Genomic DNA, 11729 nt, shown 5'->3' with positions numbered 1-11729 from the left:
CTCTCTCTGTGACTTAAGTATTCCACCAAATACTTTTTATTATTGAGGTTATAACCGCTTTACTGAATAAATGGTCCTAAATTATTTGTATGTCAAGCAACTGAAAAGGTGAAGAATTCTCTAGAAAACTTACATTTTCTGAGAAACATCTTTCAGTTTCCTCGTGCGTGAGGTATATAATATCCAATTAAACACTGTTTTTATAAGATAGGACTGTGTCTGAACATGCATTAATGCATCCGGCCAGATGCAAATACATTTACAGCTGCTCGTTTACATAAAATTATAAGTAAAAGAATCATTTTGCGCGCGCTCTCTCTCTCTCTCTCTCTCTCTCTCTCTCTCTCTCTCACACACACACACACACACACACACACACACACAGCATGTCAGAGCCTGTGGGATGGAGTTACAGCACATGACTTTCCATCTGGATGCTGCTCCGAGCACCTTTAATGAAGACAGCTGCATCTCTCCAAACTTCACAAGACCCCTGACTGTCCGACACACACCTCCAGCGGAACAAAGCCGTTTTAAAAGTAACTTTCCCACGAGTCGGGACGTTTCAAGCAGACCTTCACACAGCCAAAGCATGAGGCTCCAGTGCGTTTCCCTCCTCGTCTGCGCTCTGCTCATTGGCGAGTGCTGCGGCTCTCGCCTGGACCGCTGGGTCCGAACCGGACTTCAGTACCTGAAGCTCAACCTGTGCCGGAGGGTCTCTCTGCCGGAGAGCGAGTGCAAGAAGCTGTCCCACCTGCACCTGAGCGGGCTGCTCGTGTACGTGACGGACTCGGGCTCGGGGAAAGTGCTGGCGATCCTGCCGGACTCGTACTCGAGCGGCGCGCCGCAGTCCAAGCAGAGCGGCTTCTCCGCGGACGCGAGCGCGGAGGACGAGCGCAGGGCGAACGAAGAGCTGTACCCCGGCGCGAGCGCGCACGACGCCGCGCTGCTGCTGGACCCCAGCCCCGGCGAGAGCTTCGGACACCCGGTGGTCCTCTTCTACGTGGACTTCAACACAACCAAGAAGAAATGTGCTCACATGGACGGCATTTATCTGGGTGAGTGGACTTCATCGGTCCAGCCTGAGATTTAAAATCACGTCTGGCTACTCGAGTTAACTAAAAATGCTGCAATATTACTGAACTCTTTACAAAAACGCATTTATTACAGTTTTCCTATGTGCAAGGTATTTCGTATAGTCTTTTAAAAAAGTTTCAAGAGTTTAAAAAAAATCACATTTGCCCTGCAAGACCCAAGGGAAAGTTGAAAATATTATATATATATATATATATATATATATATATATATATATATATATATATATATATATATATATATATATAAAATCCAAGCCATTCTCAATTTAATTTTGCCTTTTAACTTTAATTTAATACTAGAATAAAAAAAAATGTGGATGCCCAAATTATTTATATTATTAATTTCTTTTTAAATCAATCATGCAAACATAAGCCCCTCTGCACATTCATTTACAGCCGTTTTGACCCTTCAAACAACACCAAAAAGTATGTATTCGCTAGCAGTGTAATAAAATGTTCAGTGTAAATTGCCATGGTTAAAAGGGTGTTACTCATATTCGCTTCAATCAGGACATCTTACTAATTACAATGACATTATATGTCATTATATGCAATTACCATAATAATTATCATAATAATGTGTATTTACAGCAACTAAAACAGCACAAAATAATTATATATAAGTAACATAAATTATACACTAACATGAAAACTGTGATGTGTATTTATTCAAAGATTTTCAAAACCTTTACAGGCAACGGGAATAAAGTCAACATGCAGATTCATAGACCGCTCTAAGATGTTTGACGAACATGGAATAAAAATATAATTTTGCTTCATTAAAATCCTTGCTAAGGTCACCTGCCCTGTGACATGAAGCTGCGTGTGAGGTGCGTGAATTAGTCTAAGAGGTCTGCACGAGGATCTGCTCTTAGGAGCACTCGGGCCACAGACCCCCTGCAGGGAGAGTGGAGGGCAGACACACGACTCAGCACAGAGTCATGCATTCACAATAAGAACAGTCAATAATTCATTTCTGACTGAGAGTTCAGTCCTTAACACCGGGTTCAGCCGTGCCCCCCGGTCCAGAAGTCAACCCATCCATCACCTTTGAACTAAACTTGAACATTTGCACCATCGCTGCTGAAAGGCACTCGGAAAAGCTGTGATGATAAAGTCAAGTCGAGTCAGTTTTATTGTCATTTCTGCTACACGTGTGGACATACAGTGAAATGAGATGTTGTGTCTCACAGGACCACGGTGCTACATACTGGTTAACATAAGTAACTTACAACAGTGCAGAGAAAACAATAGAGTTATACGACAGTTAACCATCTATACATACAGTATATAAGTGGCTTTTTATTGTCATTTCAACTACATATAGCTGTGCGGCATATAGTGAAATGAGACAACGTTCTAGTTGATTCTACCACATTTTCTTCACAAACTGTGTTCAAAGCGACTTATCGAAGTAATCAGACGGTTTTGACGCGTTGCAGCGACAGCTGATGCGCTAATAACATCCAGAAGAAAGTCATGTAATATCTTGACCAGACTATTTGAATATGATTTCATATGGGCTGCAGCTGAGGCTGAAAATTTATGCCGGTGAAGATTCAAGAGATATCCGTATCCAATTATTTGTGTGAGATTCCTGTCTACTGAGCAGCCTTCATCTGGTGAATATTTGAAGGCAACTTTGATGTGTCCTTCTCCTTTATTGGCTAGGATATCCCAAAATCCTGGATTAGGGTGCTTCTGGAAAAAAAAAAGAGGCAAATGAGCGCTAAAAAAAATACTTTTATTTACAAATGTTATTTTTAAATTCAAATGATTCATTTAAGTTTGGGGTCAGTAAGAACATGTGTTTTGGAGGAGGTCTCACACTCACCAAGGCTTTTGGAAAAACGCAGTAAAAACAGTAATACTATATTTGAATATACATCAAAATGTAGTTTATTCCTGCGGTGCAAAGCTTCAGTTTTCAGTGTCCCGCGATTGCTCACTTGTTATCATTATTAATGTTGAAAACACGTGCGCTGCTTAATTTTTATTGTGAAAACTGTGATTCTTTGTCACTTGAGGATTCTTTGATGAATCTGGCTCGGGGATGTGGCAATTATGTAAATACATATTTAAATAAACTCTCATCGCACGACAGTTCCTAAAGGCTAAGCGCACATGTCGGGCCTCAAGCCTTCCTCGAATCAAATTGTTTCAAGAAATATTCTTAGTAACTGGAGACAAAATGAAGCTCGGGAAGGGCAATAATGAGCAGACACATTAGAAATGATAAACAAAAATGCTCTGGCTTACACATGAGCTCAAGGCAGAAGGGCTTGTGTGACTCAGTTCAAATCTGGAACCGTTTTCGAGTCTCGCTGTGTCCAAACCTGACCATCTCATCTGAAGATGTGGTGAGAATCAGGGGCCGGAATGAAAGCTGGGTTTAGTTCTGGCCACATTTAAAATCATCCCAAGTCTCTCTGAATGGGCCTCCGGATACAAGTGACCACAGAGAGAGGCTCATTAGGGCTACTGATGCTGTCTTACCCCACATTCCCAAATCACGGCCAGCCAAGGAAACCTTTCATTGTAAGAGGCAATTTTAGCTGTTAAGTGAAATGGATTTATAATGGCTTGTGATTACACCTCCTGCGCTGCTGTCTAATTCAGGCTTCCTCAGCGTGAAACTGATAAAAACTGCTTGGCGTCAGTAGCCCTCTGCTGCAGTCTCGTCTCAAATGCAGCATGTGCCTGAATGGATAGTTATGGCGGATTACTGAAGGAATGCATGCTGTTCTGCCCGGTCTGATGCCATGCCTGTTTAAAAGTCATTATTACTGCTTTTCCTGAAAGGATAGTTTCTCTTTGTCACATTCTCAGGATCGAAATTAGCATTGCAGGCCGCTTTTTCTTATTGAAGCCAGGTGGATGATCACAAAGAAATAAAACCTAGATGAATGACAGCAAAGGTTCCTGTAAATATCGACACTGGTATGTTTTTGAATGATCACCAAGCTATAAACCAAAAACATCGCTTTTTATACTAGATTGTTGCTCGGATTCTTTACTGGCACCTGTGGCTCCATGAAGAACTTTTAACATGCTTGTCACTTCAGATTATTAAAATGTTCTTCATGCTAATAAAGAGCAAGTAAATTCCTGCGAAACCCAGAATGGTTCTCCAAAAACGAGTTCAAGCGACTATTAGCAGATTGCGTTCGTGCATTAACTGTTTGGTGTGGCATGTATACAGGGGAGGAGTGCTTGACGATGGCCGTGAAGACACGTTGCCAGAACCAGCTGAAGCGGAGGAGGAGCCGCAGCGACCGCATGGCGAGCCGGGCGAGGGCCCGCAGGAGCCCGACGGGCAGAACCGGCCGAGCCGAGCACAGCAGCGGCCTCTGTGAGATTCACTTTCTCCCTCTGGTTGTGGGAGTGAAAGACAGCAACCGAACCCAACGCCTGCACTGTGTAGGTGAGTTCAACAGGTTTAATCATCTCCGCAAGGTCGGTGACAAACACTTAGGAAGAGAAAGCAATGGAAGCTCAAATCATTAATTTTGAAAGGTTCAACAAGTTATTTGAAGTTATTTATTTTTTTATTTTCAAAAAAAGTATTTGTTTTATCTGTTTTAACAAATTCCACAGTTTTGAAAATTTTAACCCTATGCCTCTGCTCCAAAAACATCCCAAATTTTGTTAATTGTGCGACCAAAACGCAAAAATGCATTACTCCAAGTATGTGAAAATCTCCTAGTAGAACGTCTGAGTTATGTAATAATTACAAGATGCCATGAACGCAGCATAAAGTCATTTTCAGCGTAATTTGCACAAAAATGTTTATTATAGCACCGCATTAAACAACTCACAGAATTCACTTTCAAACCTCAAAGACTTCTGTTCACACAAACCGTTGCAAAGTCTGAAATTTGCAAATTTGCTGAAGAAAAAGCGTGTATTTACAATGAAAAATGCTTGTTAAAATTCTATTCCACGACTTTTTTAATTCTGCTGACCTCAAATATGACGTGACTGTTGCTGTAGATCACCCAGACTTTGCCAGATGCCCACAGCCTTTGCCGCTGACCAGCCCCAGCGCACCCATCTCCAGCTGTGAGCTCAATAAAAACACCCGCCGGTGCCATCAGCAACGCCTGGCCACACACCTGTCCTGCCGCCTCTACCAGACCTGTGATCATGCTGTTCTCCTGTCAGGTACGAAACACGGGCTCAAAGAACTCATTTGTATGATCTGACCCATTGATGTTCGAAATGCTGGAGGAATACTTGGACTTATCAGCTGTCTCAGGTATGCCGTTTCTTCATAACCTTTGACCTGCGCACGTGCAGGTGGCTGGCAGGAGCAGATAACATACCAACAACATGCAAAGAACCTGCAGCTCTTCTACCAAATGCTGAGGAACAACGGCTTCCACAAGGACCACATAAAGACATTCTTTGCTGGGAACGGACAGGTAGCAGGTCAGAGGACGTTTCGAGTCACGTAAGCTTTTAATTTACCCTAATGCTTCACATTCAGATTCACAAACCGTCTTTATTTCCACAGCTAAAGAGACCGAGGGCATGTATCCGGCCACAGAGAAAGAGGTGATCAGGAATCACATCTCCTACATCTGCCGGAAGCAGCACTGCGTGGATTCTCTGGTTCTGTATCTGAACAGCCCAACACGCAACGACGGCACCATGCTGCTCTGGGACCGCAATAACAACGGCATTGTGAGTGTGTGCATCTCGTGTTTGTGTGGTTTATCACATGTTCAAACGTTTAGTTAACTAGAGCGCAACTAATTATTTTTCACATTTATTTTTTCAACAGGGATTTCACTGTTTTGTTGAATAAATCATAAAAAAATTACAAATGACAAATCTAAAAATTATAATATAAAAAACATTTCGTACTCATCCTATGTTGCATTGTTTTTGAATGACAATAGTCCAAAGCCATGATATAAAACTGTTACATTTAAAGTTTTATTATATGAATTAAAATAAATTAAGTATAAAATAATAAAGCCATTGATTAAATAAATTTTAGGTATAATGTAAAATATTCAGATTTACTAATGCACTACTACCAAAAAAGATACAAAATTATTCATTTTATTCAGCAAGGATTATTAAATTGATCAAAAGTGACAGTAAAGGCATTTATAATGTTGACAAAAGATGTATATTTAAAACAAATGCTGTTCACCCTGTGTCCACAAAATTATTAAGCATCACAAGTGTGTTTTAACATTGATAATAATAATAATGTTTCTAATGTTTGATCAGTAGTACATGAGTTGGGTTGATTACATGATTAGAATGATAAGTAGAATGTTTGGCACGTGTCTGTTGTAACAGCAGCTTCTCTGAATAGTGGATCTCTTTTCATTTGGACTGTGATGTAGCTAAAGTGGTTTTAAATGAAATCGCACTGACTTACGGCCTCTTATCATTACTGACATAATCTCAGACACTGTGGTAGGTCAGTTTTAAAGGTGTTTACACGTCCAAAAATCTAATTCTCTATGGAGAGGGAAAAAACTAGGGATGTTTTACTTCTGGAACTCAACCGTTGTGCTCTGTAGTGGTTTAAAACCACTAGGCTTGTTTTGTTTGGAAATATTTTAGTTCAGAGGATTTTGTAACAGGATTATATTTTCACAGTCAGGCCTATGGTGTTATTCTGAAAGTGCTGAAGTAGATTTGTTATAAATGTGGGGGGGGGTTCCTGGAATCACAGAGAGGACAGATGAATAAAAACAGTTTAGGAATTCCTTATCTTCCCGTAAACGAATCCAACATGTTTCCCCAAGACCACCACTTCAAAGTGCCCACTAACCGAAGGATAAAATATTACACTATGCAAGTTGACTTTTGGTTGACTCATCTGTTCATTCGGTTTCATTTCTTGGAAGGGATGAATCTGTAGACACTTTGCAATTCGTTGGTTCTTGTCTCACGAGTGCACGGAGTATTTTTAGGGCTGCTAATGAGAACGCCACCTGCGCAGCAAACATCCAAGAAGGGATGCTTTGTCAAAACATATTCCCTTAATGCACACGGACAACCCAGAGCAGACTCCTCACTTAAGAAACACGAGAGAGATTAGATCAAATTTCATAGAGAAATACAGCGCAATCTTAAACCGTCAATCTTATTAAAAAAAATCACAATGGACCAGCCATCCACCGCTTTCATCTACCAATAATACAATCATTCCAGAAACTGTGCGCACACTTACTGATATTGCTTTTATAAAGTACACACCCGTTGAAGCACCAAAATCCCACAATCCTTTGCACGTTGGTCAATAATCCCGGCCATATGTTTGGAGTAGAGCAAACAGAAGGGAGCAGACTGCACAGTAAAGCCCACCCTTCCATGACAATAGGGACAGACTCTCTAGGGACAAAGGCAACAACCTGATCCCCAGACAGGGATGTAGTGACAAAGGGGGGCTTGAGAGACAAGGACCACACAGGATCAGGGCCACCAGACGCTCGGCTTCCCACAGGAAAGCTGCTCATTTCTTCTTCGAGTAGAAAGAGCACGGCTAACTGTTCATTTCAACAACTTCCACAAATCTGAAAGCCAGGACAAATGAACGTCCGCCGTCCTTTTGAAGTGCCTTAAAATAGCCCACAGTCATTTCAGTGAAATAGTGCACTGAATTAATGAATTTGAGGCGCGTTGGATGAAATTAAAATTGAAACTACAACAAATTATAGTGTGTGGGATCAATATTTCTTTTCTAGTTACAAGACATAACAGAAAAAAAAAAAAATTTAATCAGATATTCCCATTTATTTTTATTACAGTATTTTTTTTTAGATGATATTATTTTATATAAAAGATTTACATTACAAATGAATTCTCTTCTCTACATTTTAATATTTACACAATATTAATGTTAATAACCGTACTTTTGACCAAATGCAGCTTAGAGCACTTGAAAGTCTTCTTTTGTGAAATCCCTGACTTCTGTGGATTACTACTTTATATGGCATTTTTAAGTCGAAATCTATAAAACGTGTCATTTTATTTGCTAGAAAAGCTCTATACAATGGTTTCATGCTATATATATATTTTTTTGTTTCTTCCTCCAGGCAGACCTGAAGGAGCGTTACTCTGTGGGAGAACTGTTGGCGGATCTGGCCGGATGCAGGGCCAGTCGAGTACTGCTGTTTGTGGAGCAGAGCTACAGTGGAGTCCTCAGCAAGAGACTGATGGGATCTCTCAAACACGTCAATGTCGTTCTGCTGAACGGCCTGCCCTGGGTGCACACAGCTGAGTTCTGGGCCTCTCTGCACCCATCCGAGTGCCTCGTAGACCACCTCAGTAAGGTGAGAGCGAGACTTTACAAGCCTTTATGAATCCGATGTCAGCTGCTTCCACTTATTTTATCTGTACAATCATTTATTGCCATAATCATAAACACACTTCACACTTTGTTATACTTCTAGTTATTTATCTACAGGGCTTAAGGAATTATAAATCTCATACTTTCACTGGAGCCAAAAAATAAGTTGCAAAATGCGATTATAAATGCTTAAAGGGACAGTTCACCCAAAAAATAAAAACTGTCATTATTTACTCGCTTTGTATAGTATCCAGTAACACTTTTACACATTAAACATTAAATAACGATTTAATACAATTCTAAAGTATTTATCAACCTTAATGTAAAAATGTAACATTTGCTATTAAAATAGATGCATCTTTCAACATAATTTAAAGGGATAGTTCTCCTTCGTTTGCTGGTCCCCAATGACTTCCACAGTATAGGAAAAACACTATGCAAGTCAATGGAGACCAGCAACTGAAGATAAACTATGAAGGTGAACTGATCATTTTTAGTTAGTGAATTAACTCAAGTTAACTAATAGGTCCTTAATGTAAAGTGCAACTGAATATGCCAGCTGCTGAAAGAGGACAGAGGCAAGTTCTGCTTTCATGACCTACATCATAAACACAGTCGACTCTTAACTCTAATGATGGCTTTGTCTGTTGAATAGGACCAAATCCAAAAAGTCAGTTTTGACTAAAAATGTCGGGTCAACGTGTCATTTTTGTAGCCAATGCATTTCAGATCATCTGTGGAATGATCTGTTTTCCACATAAAGCTATCGTATGACTTATAGACTTTCAACTTTTTTCTTTGCTTAATGCAACAGCAGGGTTCTGCGATTCCTCGACTGGCAGATGCCGCTCTGGGACTGATGAACGTGACTCTGGCCGGTGCTCCGTGCAACTCCACCCCTCCTCTCACCGAAGCCGAAATGAGAAAAGAGTACATGGGCTGCCAGAACCTCCCCACGGCTCTGTGGTACCAAAAACGTCTCAAGACCGACAACAGCAGGAATTGAGCGAACTGACCAGGACTTTCAGAAGGACTAGAGCCAACTCTACAGTTCCCAACACGTAATTCGGACTCTCCAGTGGAGTACTTCCATGAAAAACAAGTACCAACGAGTAGTCCTAGAACTATGACTTTGTATAATGCACAAACTTCAAACCCATGACCAGCGCTTTCCTCTCACAAACACAGAGACACACACACATACACACACACACACGCGCACGCAAAACAATCTACCTGTGTGTGTGCACTTAATTCACCCGGTGATGCACATAGACCCTGACAAGCTGTTGAGGAACGGAGACTACATAATGTGTGCTTAAGAGATCGAAAGAAGAGGCGGTAATGCAGGACAGAGAGAGAGAAAGCGTCTGACATGTCCTCACTTTGAACCTCATCTCCCCTGCTTGCTGCTCCGTAGAAGGCGTCCCGTGGGGAGCGTCCCATGCGAACTTCTCCTCTCTCCGCCTGCCGTGGGGGTTCAGCGCAGGGGCATCCGCGCTCCTTTACCAGAGTGCTCTTCCGTGGGTCATCGCACAGGGCGCGCCTGGAAATGAACAATGGTGACAAGGCCACTCTGAAACACACCTCACACTCACTTGAACATTTCAGGACAAATCTCCCCGTCCCTCCTTCAGCTCAGTGAGGGACAGGGCGGTCCAGCATGATTTAGTAATGAGAAATGTTCCCTCACCACGTCTGGACCCTAGCAGACACTGGGCTCTGCAAGCATGTATTTAAGTCTGACCTCTTATTCCACGCTGTACTAACCACCCTGTCCGCAGTATTCGCTTATCTCCGCAAACATTTAATCGCCAGCCGCCGATAATGTTGACAGTGACGAGAAGGTATTTCGGGCCCCAAGCCAGATCCTGTGGGAATTCATATGCATTCTTCAGAAATGACAGACAGTTGGATGATGTTTTTCTGCAGTGCATCTACTTGCTCAGAAATGTACGCTCTCATTCAAAAGTTTGGGGTTAGTACGTTTTTTTTAATGTTTTTGGAACAAGCAAGTCTCTATGGTTCAGCATTTATTTGACCAAAAACAAGCAAAAACAGGTTTCATTTTAAATTATTTTTTTAGCCTGCAGAAATCATTCCAATATGCTGGTTTGATGCTCGAGAAACATTTATCATCATCATCATCATCAAACATTTCTTATTTATTTTCAATCAATATTTTTCTGGGAACCGTGATGCATTTTTTTCAGGATACTTTGATGAACACAAAGCATTTAATTAAGAACAGCATTCATTGGAAACTGAAATCTATAGCATTATAAACATCTTTACTTTCTCATCTGAACAATTGAATGTGTCCTTGCTAAATAAAAGTTTTACTTTATTTAAAAAACCTACTGACCCCAAACTTTTAAACAGACTCCCATTTGTTCATACTCTTCTCATAGTATTATTGATGTGAGCGGGCCAAAACCCATCAAACCTCAGTGCATTGTAGCCAATCCTTAACTCGAAGCCTAAATCATTAAAGATAAATATCTGTTTTTGTATAGTTCAGAAATGTGTTATCCTGTAAATATTTCTGTCATGTTCTACTTAATGAATGGATTTTAATGTCAGTTGTCTTAAAGGACTATACATGTGATTGTTTGTGTTAAACCATAGTTGGAGTGAAAAGATGTAAATACTCTAAATAAATTAACTTTTGTACATAGTCAGGGTTGTATTTATAGATTTTTTTTTTTATATTTACTTGACCAACTTGTGCACATTTCACAAAAAAAACATACAAAATACATAGCTAAGGTTTCCATGAAAGGCAGTAGCTGCTCTTCATAAAGAAAAGTGTTGTTTCTGTGGTTCATAAAAATCCCTTTAATATCCAGCAGTTTATCTTTTAAAATGAATTACATTTCTTGTTCAGTTCAGTACATTCAAAAATGCAGTTTGTTTCAATTAAAACTAGAATTCAATAAAGAAAAAAAGGAAAAAGAGAATATGTGAAACACCTCTCAAGTTCAGCATGTCAATATTAAAATATTGGTCTAATGTAAATGATGAGTTTTTCCATGTTTCGAATCTCAAATTATAAAAATGGATGTGAACAAAACAGACATGATAGATAAGGGGATAGTTCATGAGGCTTGGTAAAACATCCAAACTTTGGTGAAAATCTTTTGACTCAGCCTAAAGAGGTCTGGTGGTTTTTTAAATTATGTTTTTGGACGAAGAAATTGGGAAAATCAATTTTTACATTGTATGTTATTCATACTTCATAATTCATAATTTTAAAAAACTAATATTCATGTTTTACAAATTCTAAGTTACTGAATTTAAATATTATAAGATAA

The 11729-nt window shown here is 40.1% G+C and overlaps 1 protein-coding gene across 2 annotated transcripts; it reads left to right on the top strand.

Moving 5' to 3' along the window:
• The first annotated feature begins 404 nt into the window (after positions 1-404).
• Positions 405-11635, top strand: si:ch211-67e16.11. 2 transcript variants are annotated; one of them, XM_043249596.1, is made up of 7 exons: positions 405-1058; positions 4300-4521; positions 5091-5261; positions 5397-5528; positions 5614-5783; positions 8162-8398; positions 9233-11635. In XM_043249596.1, exons 1-7 carry the CDS (start codon positions 419-421, stop codon positions 9419-9421), a joined length of 1761 nt encoding a protein of 586 aa, XP_043105531.1. In that variant the 5' UTR covers positions 405-418; the 3' UTR covers positions 9422-11635. The 2 variants fall into 2 exon arrangements, with proteins under 2 accessions (XP_043105531.1, XP_043105530.1); XM_043249595.1 differs by having other exon boundaries at positions 9230-11635.
• Positions 11636-11729: the final 94 nt, after the last annotated feature.

The sequence above is a fragment of the Puntigrus tetrazona genome, chromosome 9 (genome assembly GCF_018831695.1).
Source record: "Puntigrus tetrazona isolate hp1 chromosome 9, ASM1883169v1, whole genome shotgun sequence".
NCBI lineage: Eukaryota > Metazoa > Chordata > Actinopteri > Cypriniformes > Cyprinidae > Puntigrus > Puntigrus tetrazona.
Note: the sequence above shows the minus strand (reverse complement) of the source record. Positions and strands in the feature narration are given on the sequence as shown.